The 19564-nt window shown below is 36.8% G+C and overlaps 1 protein-coding gene across 1 annotated transcript in view; it reads left to right on the forward strand.

Annotated features, from left to right (window-relative positions):
- Window positions 1-15997, forward strand: part of LOC136033690 (ATP-dependent 6-phosphofructokinase-like) — a 171165-nt gene extending 155168 nt beyond the window's left edge. The window contains exons 14-15 of the mRNA XM_065714537.1: window positions 10441-10663; window positions 15751-15997. Of these exons, the coding sequence (XP_065570609.1) occupies window positions 10441-10663; window positions 15751-15889 (362 nt within the window). The 3' untranslated portion in view covers window positions 15890-15997. The remainder of the gene's footprint in view (window positions 1-10440; window positions 10664-15750) is intronic.
- The last annotated feature ends 3567 nt before the right edge of the window (window positions 15998-19564 follow it).

Raw genomic sequence — 19564 nt, forward strand, 5'->3', positions numbered from 1 at the left:
ATATATATAGATATATATCTTCTATCTATCTATATATATAAAAATAAGTTTTCTGTGGATGTGTCTGTCTGTCGGGTGACGTCATGTTTGTGTGTTGACTGACGTCAGGAAGTTAGTTGTCGTCATTTTTGTTATGACGGTGACGTCATTAAAGATATTTAAGACATGCGTTCACGTAGAAATCTATTAATGTTTAACTTTAAAATGACTGATGAACTTACAATGGCAACAGCCGAGGAAGATGCTCAAAGAGTCTATGCCAAAAAACTTGCTGCTGATAGAGAAAGTAAGAAAAGAAAGCGTGCCGAGGAATCAAAAGAACAGCAAGGAAACAGGCTTGAGGCTGATAGAGAAAGTAAGAAAAGAAACCGTGCCGAGGAATCAAAAGAACAGCAAGGAAACAGGCTTGAGGCTGATAGAGAAAGAAAGAACAGAAAGCGTGCCGAGGAACTACCAGAGCAACGCGAAACCAGACTTGCTGCTAAAAGAGAAAGTGAAAAGAGAAGGCGTGCCGAGGAATCACAAGAACAGCAAGAAATCAGGCTTGCTGCTGATAGAGAAAGCAAGAAAAGAAAGCGTGCCGAGGAATCAGAGCAACCTGAAAGTTATCGCCTGGCATTCAGGTACAGCCCAGTCGATGATTATAGCTTGAGTAGATGTGTTCAAATCGGGACTATGTCTAAAATTTGTCCCTATTGCAAGGCCTTGAAATTCCATTGTGAAACAATGGGAATGTGTTGCGCCTCAGGAAAAGTTAAACTTCCTCTATTGGCTGCACCACCAGAGCCATTGAAGACTTTCCTTACTGGAACTACGTCAGAATCTAAGCGTTTTTTGTCAAAAATCAGAAAATATAACTCATGTTTCCAAATGACGTCGTTTGGAGCCCAAATCGAAAATCCAGATCAATTTATGTCTACTTTCAAAGTAAAAGGGCAAATTTATCATGGAGCAGGGTCCCTTCTACCATTCTCAGGCGAGAATCATAAATTTTTACAATTGTACTTCATCAGTGATAGAAATTCTGAATTGAATGCACGTTGCGAAATTTCTCCCAAAGTTGAAAGGAGAATCGTTTCCCAATTGCAACATCTTTTCCACGAAAATAATAATATAGTGCGTCTGTTCAAAACAGCCATCGATTTGATGCCTACTGATACGCATAAAATTTTTATTTCCACTGACAAAACGCCTCCTGGCCAACATGTGCGTAGATACAATGCTCCAACTATCGACGAAGTGGCAATCGTTATGATCGGTGATCAGTTTTTACCTCGAGATATTATTCTTCATAAGTGAAACGCTCAGTTGTTAAGAATTGCTGAAACTCATCGATGCTACGATGCCCTACAATATCCTATCATTTTTTGGGATGGAGCCGACGGCTATCACTTTAATATTAAATTGATGAATCCAGCCACTAACAAAGAAATGAATAAGAAATGCAGTGCAATGCATTATTATTCCTATAGACTAATGATTCGGCAGGATGAAGAAAATTATATTTTAAAATGCCATGAATTGTTTTACCAATACGTAGTTGATATGTATGCTAAAATTGAATCAGAACGTTTGCTATATATCCGCCTGAATCAGACCAAGCTCCGCTCTGAACAATACATTCATTTGCGAGATGCAGTTGTAAATGACGGTAATACCACAAACGTGGGAAGATTAACAATTTTACCTTCGTCATATGCTGGCAGTCCCCGTCATATGCATGAATATGCTCAAGATGCTATTGCGTATGTTCGTCTCTATGGTCGTCCAGATTTATTTATTACATTTACATGTAATCAATCTTGGAACGAGATACAGCAGCTTTTACTTCAAGGACAATTGGCGGTTCATAGACATGACATTACGGCCCGTGTCTTCCGGCAAAAGTTGAAATCACTGATAAACTAAATAGTAAAACTTGAAGTGTTTGGGTCAGTGCGATGCTGGATATACTCAGTGGAATGGCAAAAACGAGGTTTGCCAAACGCACATATACCAATCTGGCTACATAAGAAAATTACTTCGAACGAAATTGATGATGTGATTTCCGCTGAAATACCTGATGAAAATGTCGATAAGGGGTTACATGATATTATTGTAAAAAATATGATACATGGACCTTGCGGTGCACTGAACGAAAATTCACCATGCATGGCCAAAGGAAGGTGCACAAAGCAATATCCTCGACTTTTAGTATCCAACGCAATTACTGGCAATGATGGTTACCCACAATATAGAAGAAGATCTACTGAAGATGGCGGTAAAACAGCAATAATAAAGAAGCGTAACGGTACCACCATCGAAGTAGATAACCAGTGGGTTGTTCCATATTCCCTGTTATTATCAAAAACATTTAATGCACACATAAACGTTGAATACTATAACTCCGTAAAGGCAATCAAATACATATGTAAATACGTCAACTATAACATGGCAGTTTTTGGCTTGCAGCCCGAAATCAAAGATATCGACGATATCGTACATATCAGCCTGATAAGATATCAGGCTGGAAGATACATAAGCAGTAATGAAGCTGTTTGGCGAATTCTTTCATTTCCGATACATGAACGTAGTCCAGCTGTTGTTCACTTAGCGGTACATTTTGAGAATGGTCAACATGTTTATTTCTCGGAAACCAACGTGCAACAAAGAGCCCTGAATCCACCGGATACAAAGTTAACCGGTTTCTTTTCGCTTTGCAAAAATGATTCTTTTGCAAAAAAACTGCTGTATACTGAAGTGCCTTCGTATTACACGTGGAATACTAAAAATAAAGTATTTGAACGTCGAAAAAAGGGTAAGTCAGTCGACGGCCAACCTACCATCTTCAAAGATACCATGATAGGAAGACTGTACACCGTTCACCCTAATCAACATAAATGCTTCTTTCTACGCCTGCTTTTGGTGAATGTACCCGGTCCGACATCCTTTGAGTATTTGAGAACTGTAAACGGTGCTATACATGACACTTACTGTAGTGCATGCCAAGCTCTGAATTTATTGGAGAATGACCAACACTGGGATAACTGCATCAATGACACGTGCGAAACGTCTACTCCAAGTCAAATTCTTGCATTGTTTTGGCATCATTTTAACAACTTGCTCTCCATCAGCTCCTACAGAGTTATGGGAAAAATATAAGTCAAAAATGTCCGAAGATATACTCCATCGAAAACAGTTAGAGACGTCAGATATGACTTTTGATTTTACATCAGAAATTTATAACTACACTTTAGTTATTATAGAAGATTTGTGCGTACATATGGCAAACCAACCTCTTCAGGATTTGGGAATGCCTTCACCTAACCGTATCGCTGCTGTTTCGACATGTGTAGAATTGAATCGTGAACAAAGTTACAGTACGAGTGATCTATTCTCGTATTTACAAAATAACATTTCCAAGTTAACGTCGGAACCAAAAGACATTTATGATACGATAATGCATTGTGTCGATAACAAAGTTGGAGAAATTTTCTTTTTGGATGCGCCAGGAGGTACTGGTAAAACGTTTGTGATAAAACTGATTCTGGCATCAATTCGATCAAAAAATGATATAGCGTTTGTAATTGCGTCGTCCGGAATAGCCGCAACACTGCTGCCTGGTGGAAGAACTGCTCATTCCGCTTTGAAATTGCCTCTGAATTTGCATAATACACAAACTCCCACGTGCAATATTTCCAAATCATCTGGGATGGGTAAAGTATTGCAGCAATGCAAACTTATTATTTGGGATGAGTGCACAATGGCACACAAAAAATCGCTCGAGGCTCTGGATCAATGCTTGGAAGATTTGCGAGGGAAGTCGAAACCCTTTGGCAGCACATTAATATTGCTTGCGGGAGATTTCAGGCAAATATTACCTATAATACCGAGATCAGCCCCTTCAGACAAGATGAATGCTTGCCTGAAAAATTCTAATTTATGGGCACACGTAAAAACATTAAAATTAACTACAAATATGCGTGTCCGATTGCAAAACGATGACTCTGGTCAAACATTTTCAGATCAATTGCTGGCAATTGGAAACGGAAAGCTCCCAGTAGACTCAATTTCAGAACGTATACAACTACCTGCTGATTTCTGTAATTTAGTGACGTCCAAAAATGAATTGATTGAAAAAGTATTTCCGAATATTCTAAACAATTATAAAAATAATAAATGGCTAAGTGAAAGAGCGATTCTTGCACCCAAAAATATAGACGTCCACGAAATCAACAATATTGTTTTGACCAAGATTCGAGACCAGGCAGTCCTTTACAAGTCAGTTGACACAGTTTTGGAACCATATGAAGCGGTTAATTATCCATCTGAATTTTTAAATTCCGTGGAATTTTCAGGGTTTCCACCACACGTGCTTCAACTAAAAATAGGCGTACCAATAATACTTTTAAGAAATATAAACCCACCAAAGCTTTGCAATGGAACGCGACTTGCCGTAAAAAAAACAATGGAAAACCTAATAGAGGCCATAATCTTGACAGGGCCTTTTGAGGGTGAGGCTGTTCTTATTCCTCGCATTCCCATGATTCCAACGGATCTGCCTTTTCAATTTAAAAGATTGCAATTCCCAATTCGATTAGCATTTTTAATCACCATTAACAAAGCTCAAGGTCAATCATTAGAATAATCAGGTATAGATCTGAATACGGATTGTTTTTCCCATGGACAATTGTACGTTGCATGTTCGAGGGTCGGTAAACCTGACAATCTATTTATATGCAGCGACAATTTGACAGCGAAGAATGTTGTATATTCGCAAGTTTTACGCAGTTAATATGTATTGTATCTATCTATCTATCTATCTATATAAAAACGAGTTTTGTGTATGCAAGTTTGTTTGTTTGTAAAAAGAGCGTTTGCATATGACGTCATTATTAGTACATAAGGCTTTGTATATGCACAAACAATGGGAAAGCCAAGAATGTTGTATATTCGCAAGTTTTACGTAGTTTGAAACACATATATAAATCTATCTATATTCACAGGTGGGACACAGGGAAACAACTACAATGGCGCGTAACTAATATGGCGCGTAACGACTTACGTGCGCGGGGGGGCTTGGGGGGGAACGAAGCGCCCCCCAACAGCTAGTATATATATATATATATATATATATATATATATATATATATATATATATATATATATATATATATATATATATATATATATATATATATATATATATATATATATATATATATATATATATATATATATATATATATATATATATATATATATATATATATATATATCATGAAAAGAGAAATCACCAATGCTACAGCACAAACACAAAAAAAAAAAAAAAAAAAAAAAAAAGAGACAGAAGGAGAAAAGGAAGACTGTTTTCCTAAATTAGTGATTAATATAGACCAGCACTTGAATGAGGCCTTAACCCTACTCATCCATACAATCACATAGGTCAAACAGCATAGCCACACACAATCAACCATAAAGAATAATCCATGGACAGGCAGTCATGTCGTCAATAAGTATAAGTCGTCATTTACCGAACAATAGAAAAAATAATATAGACAAATAATTCAGAGGCAACACCCAACATAAGGGCTCATCAGGAGAATACACTGGCCTATATAGGGTTTCGCCACTCTAAATTCTCTACCCAGCACAGTGTTGTGGCTACCACAGAATATCCATGGCATCCCCGCGTCAGGTATCACCCCCAAAATACATGCCTATGAAAAAAAAAACAGCAAATGTAAAACAACCAAGTAAAACCAAAACAAGCTTATCTTGTTAATATATCCCTCTCTTTAGCAACAATAGGTAAACTAAATATTATAAATTTTACCAAATCACAAATATTAACACATTGCAAAAAATCTGAATGAACTAAACAATTATAGAATTCATCTTTACCATGTGGCTAATTTTTTAAAAAATCTGCTCAATTAGAAACACAATTCAAAATAAATGGCGCTGTGAAGAATTTAGCTTGAAAGCTTACTTGTTGAAAAAATAATAGATTAGCAACGAGACTAACTTATCACTGAAAATGGTATTATAGGCAATCGGCTAATCGGCTAAACTTGCCTCTTAATCTCAATCGGTGGAAACAACACCACATCTGAATTAAAACACGAATTGCCCCTTGGCATAATTTTAAATAATCCAAGGGCAAAAATGCAAAGGCCTATGAAAGCGATAAACTTAGAGAGAAATCAGGTAGAAATCTCAACGAACCCTGCATCAATTTCTTCTGGGTCCCCTTCTCTTGGATGGTCTAGTAAAGAATACTCTTTGATGCCAACTGAAGATGAAATTTGAATGCGTAACTCTAGGAATAAAGTTTGCAGGAAATAATTGTCGATTCCCATGAAGAGTTAAAACCGTGATTAGGGTTACTGGACAAAGGCTTGGGTTAAATATGTAGTGGCTGGGACAGAGTATCCCCCAAGGACTCCAGATCATGAGAGACAAAATCTTGGTAAAAGGGTCTTTGGCCAACCAGTTATCCGATGAGCGAAAGTTCCTTCATTCATGGATCCCCAAGCCCCCCCCCCCCCCCAAAAAAAAGAGACCTAATCTTACTTACAATTCATAGGACTAATCTCATATCTCTTCCCATGCTTTTCCAATCCAACCCGAACGGTCCTTTATCTTAGATTTCATTGTTCTGTTCTAGTATTGTTTTCTTCCCAGTGGGTCTTAGACCTCTTTGTCCCCCTCCCTCCCTCTCGTGAGTTTATTTTTCTCCTCATCATTTCGTAATTCTCCTAAAAATTTCTTTTCCGCTATTGTAGACTGAATTTCAAATTTTTGTCTCTTTTTTCGTTTCTTTTTCACTTTCTCGACTTTTTCAACCGCAAAAAATAAATCATCATCAAATAGGACTTGGGTCCAGTGTCGACCATCTTTGACTGCATCTGTTTATTGTATTTATGTTTAATATTCTCTCTTTTTTCTTTTCTCCCTCTCGCATTCGTTACATATGTTTTGAAGTTTTCCGTTTTCTGAATATTTTCCCAAAAAATCAATTTCACTCGTCTTATTTTCAATATTATGTGGACTAGCCACTTCCCATCCAATTTTTCTGGATTATCCACATTTCGAACTGGAGTATCAAGCATTTTGTTTTTAAGATAAGAAGATTTAGCCTCCCAATTTATTTTATGTGATGATTCACACTTCGTCGTAGTCAACGAAGTAGCATGTTTTCCCTCCTTAGCATTTAATGTCTGATAATTTTCATTCTCCCTCAATTGATCCTTATATAGATTATTATGGCCATCCGATGGTCTAGAAGTTATTTATGATAAAATCTCGCTCTCTGGAATTCCCCAGCAAGCTTCTATTAGACCAATCATGGGCCATCCCATTCTTTCAGACTCTTTCTTTTTTTTCTCTGGCTATTCCATCATTCTCCTTTTTTTCTTTTACTGTTCTATCCCTCTCTCTTACTTTTCTATCTTTCTCCCTTTTCCCTCTTTTTGTATTAAGTACTTCATCATTTGCGTAAAATCTACTTTATTGCTTATTTGTGACCCCCTGCGGGACATTGAGCTCCTACTATTTGGCCTAGTTTAATTATCTGTGTCGTTATATCCTCTTAATTTGTTTTCTAAGTCTGTTCGTTCTCTATTTCTTCGTTCCGTATCTGAATTATCTCTGACCGACATTATTCCAAAATTCAGTAAACAACTATAATTTCTCTAATATCCCTAGCTACATCTTGGGAGGGTAAACCGACCCCCTGTCGATATACTAATGATGGTATTTCTCGCAAACTCTTGTCCTATGCTGCCTGGGCTTGAGGAAAAATAATCTACACGGTTGTAGGAAATAACTCACTTGTATTCCTTCCAAATGCCACTTCACATCTATAAACTGTGAAAAAAAAACTCCCTAATCGGAATCTCAATGCAGACTAAAATAAAAATCACTATTTCTGTACATAGGACTTTTTGTAGTGGTGGACCCTGAATTGACCCTGGCCAAACCTATAAATGGAAGCTACAAAGTCGAAGTTATTTTGAATATCATTAACTATCAACGGCCAAGTCCAGGAAGAAAAAATATAATTTAGCTTGGTAGCTCATTCATTGCAAAACCTCTAGCTTAGCAACGAGACTTCAACTTATCATCGAAAGTCATGTTATAGGCAAATCTAATTACGGAAAGGAAAACAGGTCATTTATCTGAAAAAAAGCGAAGAATTAGGGGCAGAATCCCAACAGTAGCTCTTTACTTATCTTTGAAAAACTTGTTTTATGCAAAGTTTTTTAAATAAATATCTGTTCATTTTTAGTTACAGTCTTTTTCATGGAAATTTTGTATTAATTTTTTTTTGTTTTTTCTATATAAGAAATCATAGTTTGCCTTGCTATTTTTATGTTGGAGAAACTTTTTCAATAGTTTTTAATCCTAACGCAAATAATAATGTTTAATTCAAGTTGACCTGAAAAATAAATCTCAATGTCATTCGCAAAAATTCTATCTATGCTCTTTGACATCCCGGATGCTCTTAAGCTCTTTTGAATTATTTAAAGTTTAAGAGCTGAAGTAGTAATAGCATTAGCTCCGAAAGTTCCAACTTAATACTCCCAGTTGTTTTTGATATATTGCTGAGGTTTCTTACTGGCAACCATACATAAAGTGTATTTTGATTTAGTTTTAAAGCAACATTTAATTTTAAATCATAATGGGCAAACTGCAAAATTGTGGGGGGTTGACATACCCAATATCCCAAGTGGCATAGGTGTTGGACTGCTCTTCTGTGCGGAACAAAATGGCTGTCTCAAAACTTTGATTGGATGCGTCTTGAAAACGAATAGGCTTGGGAGGAGGGCTACTTGCCCTCCTATCTCTTTATTCTTAAAAAGGACACTAGAAGTTTTAATCTTGAATCTAATTAGCTCCTTCAACTGTTTCAGTGACATTTCTAGCTATTATAGAGTGGCATTGCCTATGATATTGCTTCAATGCTCATTGAAATCCTGTATTTATATTTTTTTTTGTTTTACTCAAGCTCCCCCTAAACGAGTTTCACCTTGGTACCCATAGCGTCATTAGTCAAAGTAACTGTAGTGGTAGTAATCATGGTATTGGCTTTTGGTGATTTGAACTCATTTTCTTCAAATCTTGGAAGTTTCAACTTAATACAGTTAACCGTTGCTGTGATATTGCTAATATTTGTTTTTGATAACATGTATATTTAATTTTTTTATGATTTCCATCTTGATACTCTTAGCCTAACAAGTAGTTATAATATAGGTAGTAGTTTAAGTAGCAGCAGTATTAGTAGTAGTAAATGTAGAACCAGTAGTAGCATTAGTAGTAGCATGTACATATTGCCTTTTTCAACTGATTATCCCCTTTAAGCATTTTCTTAAAGTTCCAACTTAATACTCAAGTCCATTCTTGAGGTATGCTCTTTTGACAATGTGCATACTTATAATGTCTTTTGATTTTGTTAAAATTTCCCCTCAACATTTTAATTATAACACCGTGGTTGCAGTAGTAGTTACATCGAAATCAGTAGTATTGGTGGTAGTTGTAGTACTAGTAGTAGCGTACCAATATTACCTTTTTGGTCAATTGATCATCTCCCTTATCATTTCCCAAAAGTTCCAAATTAATATACTCACGTATTCTGACTAAAAATGACTCATTCATATACCTTCCTCAATGATATATGTAACACATATTATGATATATATTTCATCTCTATGCATGACATGTATTTGATCCCTATCCCCTTTTTTCAATTTTATTTTTTCTATTCCCTTGTAAAGAAAGAAATTTATATTTTGTTGTCAGTTACAGATAGTGTTGGTTCATTTTTCCACTGCATTTTTGGAACAACTTTTTCATATTTTCCGTTTTTACTTTATATTCATATTTTGTTTCTTACCGGAAAATACATTTCGTGTTTCCCTAAAGGAAAAACATTTGCACAACAGGTGATTTCGGTGACAGGTGACAAAAACAGGCGATTAAAAAAAAAAAACACTAAAAAAAAAAACCAGAAAAGAAAACCATCAAATGATAATGAGACAAAATAAATAAATAATTGAATCGTATGTCTCTTCGTGTCCTGTATGATATAACTGTTCACGTGAATTTCATTACTAATTCATATGACTAATTCAAATCGACAGGTACTGCTGGTGCAAGTTTGAGATGTTTGCTTTTTGTTAGGTATTTTCTATTTTCCTTTTGCTATTTCTGTTAAATTACCTTTGAAATAGATCCCAGGATGGTCCCGAAATACTAACTTTTTTGCCCTCAAAATAAGACATTTCGATGGGCTGATAAAATATCATACCCTATAAATTTTCTCTGTATTTACTAATATTAAAGAAAAACTAATGGCTTTTTAGTTTTTCTGTCGTCTATACTATCACTTTTAAGCCCACAAAAGTACAAGTACAAGTTCTGGAATGGACAAATAAATAAATAAATATTTTCTTTAAGGTCATATGCAACAGGGCGGATCCCCATCACCGTTTGACCGAAACATGGGAACAAAAATGGCTGCAAAAGCTGCTGAATGGCTTATTACAAAAATTTGCGAATGTGCTCAAGTGGATGGGTCACTTAATGCCAGCTCGCCTGATACAGCAGTTCTTTTAGGAATCATTAAAAGAAACTATTGCTTTTCTCCTGTTGAAGACCTTCAGAATGACACTGATTTTGTGTAAGTATTTTTCATGACTAAGCATATATTGTTAGAAATAGACATATTTATTGACATACTCGATGTAGCACTAAGAAGCACTAAAGCTGAGCTGTTTAAAAGGTACATAAGAATTGCACAACTAAATCACTTTATGCTCTTAAAAGAAGCCGTGAAAAAGGGAACAAAGGAATGGTGATACCGAGTTATGTGGCAATAAACTGGTTCCAACTTGTTCTGTCTTCTGATGAGTGTGTTCCAGTGTACATTCGGGGGGAGGATGCGCTAGTTTTGACTTTCTTATTATAAATTGTCTTCAGTTGACTGTAAGATTTTGTGGTGGTTGTAGAGTGACTGAAGTCCCAGTAATTCAAAGGTATTTTCTTAGGAAGTATATCTTTCTCCCATCATAATTTTACAAGCACGTGTTTGAATGGCCTTAATATCTTTGCTTAGCCCGGATCATACCTGGACCCTTGGGAAATAAAAAAGACATGTCTATTCCAGTACAAATTGGACGTAAGTCATTTAGGCAAGGTTTAGTGACTACTAAAACGGAATATTTTGATTGTAACAAGCGATTGCAGTACAGTATAGCCTTTTTAAACTAACTCCTTCACATGGCTGTTGAATCTTCAATCAGTTGAGAATATATTGCCCATTATCTTTTCACTGTTTAAACACTGGAAGAGGGGTACTGGGTCTTAGAAATCAGTTTTTAGAGGGTTAAGCCTGATTACCGTGCATTTTATTTCATTGAGAGTTAGAAAATTCACAGTCGGTGAGCATCATACCAATAGTGTTAGGGCCAAATTTTGGTACCGAAAATTCTCCTTTGAGTATACATTTCAGTAGGAAGTATTAATCGTCCATAAATTTTTATCCATTCTTCAAGGGTCGAATAAACCCCTCCCCTGAAAAGTTTGTCCGACCCGCAGAAACACAAAAAAATCCCTATCAACAAATTTTTGATGTGTCTTTAAAGTTTTTTCATATAACTCCCCTTCAGGGACTTGAATAGGATGTAGTTTGTGACACCCAGGAAAACAATCCCAGATAGTTTAATACCGTTTGTGGTACCGCAGGTAATAGAAAAAATGTATAGTCCGTAGTATTGTTGTTCAAGGCGAAGACACACTACTGACGGCCAGGTAGGAAGTCAGCTACTAAAAGCAATAGGTTTTGGCTCCCATTTCACCGAAGTTTTTCTTGAGCAACAAGGTGCCTGATTAAGTTGAATGCTTTTCGATAGTTAGAAATAGAAAGATCTACGAAGGATTTACCCATGTATAGCCAGGATAGAATATCAACGTACAGCCCAACAAGATAGGCTGAGGTGTTGGAGCGACTAAGGCATCCCTATTGACAATGGTCTAATTGGTGCTCTATGTCCTTCAAAAGTAGCCTTGAAATGAATGTCTGTAACTATTGCCGTAGATGGGGCTAGTGAAATTGGACTAAAATCATTGCACGAATTAGGAGTAGATTTATTAGGTATTGCTTTAATGTATGTCTTTTTCCAAGCATATGGAAATTTGTGGATTCAGATACAGATCAAGGGTACTTGCTAGAGAATTCGCTACGGACGCAATAAATTCGCGCAAAAATCTCATAGGGATTTCGCCAGGATATGACAAGCTCTTGGGTTTTAATTTGAGTAGTCGATGAAAAGCTTGATAAGACTCTACTGGCGGTCACTCATTGCACTATCTAGATTTTTCGAGAACAGTTGCAAGTTCTGCTCTCGTAAAATTCAGGAAAGTGGTGCATATTTCAGTGAAAAAACTATACACCTCTGATGCTGTCAAAAAGGATTTGTCGTCTTTGATAATCCGTCAGTGAGGGTCTCAGGTTTTGCCCGTCAGCTTCTTTACTGAATTGTTCTTTTTTTGCAGTTGTTAAAGAGACATGGATCAACGTGGTTTACTGCAAACGATATCTTGTCTTTGCGGCATAGGGGAGTGACTTTGTTACGCCAACCTTTATCATGAGTTTGTAACTGCTCTTTTATGATAGCTTTGATTTCAGTTGTGAGCCATGGGAGATCAGAGGTGGACTTGTAAATAGTCTTTGGGAAGTACTCGTAATTTCCGTACAAGATCGAGTTTAGAAGTTCGGTTTTACTTTTCACGGCCTCTTCAGTGATTACTCTTGGGAAATTGTTCTAACTTATCCTTCGTCCAAAAAACCAGATGTTTGGATCAGTGACAGGTTTCGCTTCAACAGAGACGCGTTTAGGGGCTTCACCAGGAGTATTTCCCTGCCAGAAGAAAGTGAAATGGTCTGATTTTGCCAATGATCTGAGGAAATGGGGCTTATGATAGAAGCTTTCTATTTTTCAGAAATAAAATTTCTGTGTTTGTCAGAATCAAGTCTTGTATACCTCCAGCAATGTGAGTAGCCGTTTTAATAACGTGTTTGAGAACGAAGCTAGAAGTCAAATAATGCTTTTTCCTCTGATGGAAATCTCTATACACAGCAATGGTGGGCAGCAGAACTTGATTTAGCAAAAATTTACCCCCTTTTGAAAATGCAATAAAAATTCTTTACAGTTTATTGCGCTTTCTGGATAGTAGATGCCTGTAAAATAAGGTAGGAGAAGCACCGGGACAGTCCTTTAGGCTTTGTGTAAACTCACGAAGACTCATGGCTGGTGGTTTCAATTTGGGGCAGGAAACTGTGGGGAATGTTGTTTGGGCAGTGCCAACACCATAAGGACTGGGGTCTCTATCTTGCCGTGTGATTTTCCTAGTGGTAAAACCTGGGATAGCACAAGTTTATTCAGTCACATTCCAGAATTCGGTAGTAGCGGCAGCTGAGATATTATTCTGACGCAAGACTTTTTCCAGTACATCCATCTTGTTTTAGTGGGACGGGGTATTGTTGAATAATAGATATGGCATATCTCTCTGGATTTAGAAAAGTTATAGTCACAATAAAGGAGGTTGATGGTGCAAATAATTCATCAGTGGTATAGCGGTAGCCGATTGCTGATTTGATGGATGGGAGCTGAATTAGTCGAATGAGTAGAAGATATTATCTTGTTTGGGCTTCCTTATGGGACGCTCCCTGTTAGTTATAACCACAGAAATTGGACTAAATATGAGTAGTTTCTCCTTTTTGCCTTGCTGCTGGCCCTGTAGCCACGGCATCTCTGCAGTTTTGTTTGCAACATGCGAACCATCGAATTCAAGTTTGAGAATACTGAGTGAATGTCATGTTGTTTAAATAATAGAGGTAAAACAGGTGAATTACAAGATCTAAGTTTGATCAGGTGTAACTGCGTCATAGAGGCTTCTAAAGGCTTCTAAAGGCATGATCTTGTTAAACGAAAAAAAAGTTACTAAAACTGTTCAAATAATTTTTATTTGACACTTTCAGCTTTGTTGACCATAAACATAAAGCCAAACTAAGATAGTTGTTTTATGCCAAGCAGCGCTGAGCGATCTTTGCAGAAATTTATAGAGTAGGACTGTTCACACTGATGAAAAGTCATAATACTTTAACTCCCATGTAGCATGTTTTTTCTTAACATAATCTTAGAGAATTAACAGCTAAAAGTAGCTGTGACGCATTTTCTACTCAGCAACGTTAATATTTGACTGATCTCCCTTTTATTCCTACTTACTATTTTTACCCTTCACCGATAGCAACTAATCTTCGTTTACTGTGTAACAGCGAATGGGCTAGAAGATGTTAAAACATTATATCAATAAAAGGGAAGAACGAAACTAAAGCTCTTCTTTTTCCAGGGTGTCTTCCCCTAAAAGAAAACTATTTCAAATGTATCAATTGTTGTAGCATGAAACTGTTAAATGATATGATTTCTTCTTATAATTCAAAGATGGTGCTAGTCAGCAATTTCTTTTACACTGTCAATTCTTAATTCGCCTTCCAAGATTATTATGATAAAATTTTTGCCCGAGTGCCAAATTTTGCCAAACTTGCACATTCTCACTGATGACGAATGTAAAATGTATTAGTAACTGGATTTGCTACCTAGGGCATGACGGTCCTATCTAACAATTAATATTACGTACGAAACAAATAAATTATTGATTGCCATAGAATTTGTCCAAGGAACCTTACGTTCTCCATTCTTTTTGTGGTCATAGTGAATTAAGCATTTAGGCGTAGTTTGGGATGTGGAGTAAAAGAAGCAGTAAGCAGCATTCAGAAAAGACTTCGCCAATAATGTAGTTTTGCTAAAAGAAAATAAACAGAGATTACAGCAGGTACTTGATGCAGCTATAGAAAAAACAGAGGACGTCGAATGGATATGTTAAAATATGATGTCTGTCACAAGTTTACAGCTTGTTCTCTTTGTAAGAATAAAAATTTAGAGTAGACCAAGGAGTTCAGATAATTGGTTAGCTGGAATACTTGCAGCGACAAAATAATAGTCTAGATTCGGCGCAGAATTGGGCAGTCAACTTGAGCCTTTTAGGTCATCAACAGATGATTCCTATGACTCAAGTTGTGTTTCTTCAATAGTAGCTTAATCACACCATACTCCTGTATGCTAGTGGATACTGACTAGCAGCTACGAAAAATGATTCTTCAAAGGCTTTTGATATTCCTTTTATTCTTGTCGGATGAGTACACTTGAATAGTAAATTCAGTACTTGAATTTCTAGGGCTACAATACAAAATTATGAAAATATTATACTGTTTAAACACACATAAAGTACTTGTGTAGTCATTCTTTGTGTATTTACCAAAATTACACCGGGGTTTTATTCCTCCCGATTAGAGTAGACCTTCCAGGCAATCTACATAGGAAACAGTAGTTAGTGATAGCAGTAGCAAAATAAAAGAAAGGCATATTGATGAGTTCTAAACCCATATTAGGTACTTGTGTAGTCATTCCTTGTGCACCTACCAAAACTAGACCAGTGTTTTATTCCTATGGATTAATATAGACCTTCCAGGCAATCTACATAGAAAACGGTAGTTAATGATTGTAGTAAAAACACGTATTGATGAGAGGAGAATGAGTAAAATTTCTTGGATTTCGACAAGTTAAAGAAGAAATTTCAAAATTAATTTGATACAGAAATTTCTTCTTCGAGTTTTGCTGGATATCTAATTACTTCTTTTTTTTTCAGACACCGTTTGCCCAAACAACAATGGTGGCTGAAACTTCGATCACTGTTACGTATTCTCGCAAAACATGATTCTGCATATGTTGAGGAAGGCTTAAACGTCCAAACCCTTGAAGAAACTGGATGGTCTCTTGCAATGTAAAATTAGAATTCTAACTATTATTGTTTATGTTTTCTTGACCGTTATAGATTAATTAGTTGTTGTTTTAATCATCGTCATACCTTCTATTAAATAATTCTGCTTCATTGATTTCCCTTGCTTGATTTTTAAATGAAGACCAGGTTTATCATATCTATCTTGTCAAAGGAACAAGAGGCTTAGATAGATAGATAGATAGATACTTTATTTCGTGATTAAACCAAAAACAGGCATTTCACAGAAACAAAAACAAAACAAAAACACTACAAAAAGAAAAAAAAGAGAAAAAGAGTACACACTATCTAAAGCAAAACATAAACACTAACTAAAAGTCAAGTCTCTTTGTGCGGGATAAAAATCTGTTTACACTAGTCCGAACTCTATTATTTCTAATTATCAGCGATAAAGGAAACGGCACACTTCTATCTATCTTCTATCTATCTATCTATATATATAAAAATAAGTTGTCTGTCTGTGTGTCTGTCTGTGGATCAGGTGACGTCATGTTTCTGTGTTGACTGACGTCATGAAATTAGTTGTCGTCATTTTTGCTTTGACGGTGACGTCATTCAAGATATTTAAGACATATGTTCACGTAGAAATCTATTAATGTTTAAGTTTACAATGACTGATGAACTTGCCATGGCAAAAGCCGATGAAGATGCTCAAAGAGTTTATGCCAAAAAACTTGCTGCTGATAGAGAAAGTCAGAAAAGAAAGCGTGCCGAGGAACTACCAGAGCAACGCGAAAGCAGACTTGCTGCTAAAAGAGAAAGTGAAAAAAGAAGGCGTGCCGAGGAATCAAAAGAACAGCAAGGAAACAGGCTTGAGGCTGATAGAGAAAGAAAGAACAGAAAGCGTGCCGAGAAATCAAAAGAACAGCAAGGAAACAGGCTTGAGGCTGATAGAGAAAGAAAGAACAGAAAGCGTGCCGAGGAACTACCAGAGCAACGCGGAAGCAGACTTGCTGCTAAACGAGAAAGTGAAAGAAGAAGGCGTGCCGAGGAATTACAAGAACAGCAAGAAATCAGGCTTGCTGCTGATAGAGAAAGTAAGAAAAGAAAGCGTGCCGAGGAATCAGAGCAACCTGAAAGTTATCGCCTGGCATTCAGGTACAACCCAGTCGATGATTATAGCTTGAGTAGATGTGTTCAAATCGGGACAATGTCTAAAATTTGTCCCTATTGCAAGGCCTTGAAATTCAATGGTGAAACAATGGGAATGTGTTGCGCCTCAGGAAAAGTTAAACTTCCTCTATTGGCTGCACCACCAGAGACATTGAACACTTTCCTTACTGGAACTACGTCAGAATCTAAGCGTTTTTTGTCAAAAATCAGAAAATACAACTCATGTTTCCAAATGACGTCGTTTGGAGCCCAAATCGAAAATCCAGATCAATTTATGTCTACTTTCAAAGTAAAAGGGCAAATTTATCATAGAGCAGGGTCCCTTCTACCATTCTCAGGCGAGAATCATAAATTTTTACAATTGTACTTCATCAGTGATAGAAATTCTGAATTGAATGCACGTTGCGAAATTTCTCCCAACGTTGAAAGGACAATCGTTTCCCAATTGCAACATCTTTTCCACGAAAATAATAATTTAGTGCGTCTGTTCAAAACAGCCATCGATTTGATGCCTACTGATACGCATAAAATTGTTATTTCCGCTGACAAAACGCCTCCTGGCCAACATGTGCGTAGATACAATGCTCCAACTATCGACGAAGTGGCAATCGTTATGGTCGGTGATCAGTTTTTACCTCGAGATATTATTCTTCATAAGCGAAACGCTCAGTTGTTAAGAATTGCTGAAACTCATCGATGCTACGATGCCCTACAATATCCTATCATTTTTTGTGATGGAGCCGACGGCTATCACTTTAATATTAAATTGATGAATCCAGCCACTAACAAAGAAATGAATAAGAAATGCAGTGCAATGCATTATTATTCCTATAGACTAATGATTCGGCAGGATGAAGAAAATTATATTTTAAAATGCCGTGAATTGTTTCACCAATTCGTCGTTGATATGTATGCTAAAATTGAATCAGAACGTTTGCTATATATCCGCCTGAATCAGACCAAGCTCCGCTCTGAACAATACATTCATTTGCGAGATGCAGTTATAAATGACGGTAATACCACAAACGTTGGAAGATTAACAATTTTACCTTCGTCATATGCTGGCAGTCCCCGTCATATGCATGAATATGCTCAAGATGCTATTGCTTATGTTCGTCTCTATGGTCGTCCAGATTTATTTATTACATTTACATGTAATCAATCTTGGGACGAGATACTGCAGCTTTTACTTCAAGGACAATCGGTGGTTCATAGGCATGATATTACGGCCCGTGTCTTCCGGCAAAAGTTGAAATCACTGATAAACTACACTGTAAAACTTGAAGTGTTTGGGTCAGTGCGATGCTGGATGTACTCAGTGGAATGGCAAAAACGAGGTTTGCCACACGCACATATACTAATCTGGCTACATAAAAAAATTACTTCAAACGAAATTGATGATGTGATTTCCGCTGAAATACCTGATAAAAATGTCGATAAGGGGTTACATGATATTATTGTAAAAAATATGATACATGGACCTTGCGGTGCACTGCACGAAAATTCACCATGCATGGCCAAAGGAAGGTGCACAAAGCAATATCCTCGACTTTTAGTAGCAAACACAATTACTGGCAATGATGGTTACCCACAATATAGAAGAAGATCTACTGAAGATGGCGGTAAAACAGCAATAATAAAGAAGCGTAACGGTACCACCATCGAAGTAGATAACCAGTGGGTTGTTCAGCCCGAAATCAAAGATTTCGATGAAATCGTACAATATCAGGCTGGAAGATACATAAGCAGTAATGAAGCTGTTTGGCGAATTCTTTCATTTCTGATACATGAGCGTAGTCCAGCTGTTGTTCACTTAGCGGTACATTTACAGAATGGTCAACGTGTTTATTTCACGGAAACCAACGTGCAACAAAGAGTCCTGAATCCACCGGATACAACATTAACAGTTTTTTTTTCGCTTTGCAAAAATGATTCTTTTGCAAAAAAACTGCTTTATACTGAAGTGCCTTCGTATTACACGTGGAATACTAAAAATAAAGTATTTGAACGTCGAAAACAGGGTAAGTCAGTCGACGGCCAACCTACCATCTTCAAAGATACCACGATAGGAAGACTCTACACCGTTCACCCCAATCAACATGAATGCTTCTTTCTACGCCTACTTTTGGTGAATGTACCCGGTCCGACATCCTTTGAGTATTTGAGGACTGTAAATGGTGCTATACATGACACTTACCATAGTGCATGCCAAGCTCTGAATTTATTGGAGAATGACCAACACTGGGATAACTGCATCAATGACGCGTGCGAAATGTCAACCCCAAGTCAAATTCGTGCATTGTTTGGTATCATTTTAACAACTTGCTCTCCATCAGCTCCTATAGAGTTACGGGAAAAATATAAGTCAAATATGTCCGAAGATATACTCCATCGAAAACAGTTAGAGACGTCAGATATGACTTTTGATTTTACATTAGAAATTTATAACTACACTTTAGTTGTTATAGAAGATTTGTGCGTACGTATGGCAAACAAACCTCTTCAGGATTTGGGAATGCCTTCACCTAACCGTATCGCTGCTGTTTCGACA

Source organism: Artemia franciscana, chromosome 12 (genome assembly GCF_032884065.1).
Source record: "Artemia franciscana chromosome 12, ASM3288406v1, whole genome shotgun sequence".
NCBI classification, from domain to species: Eukaryota; Metazoa; Arthropoda; class Branchiopoda; order Anostraca; family Artemiidae; genus Artemia; species Artemia franciscana.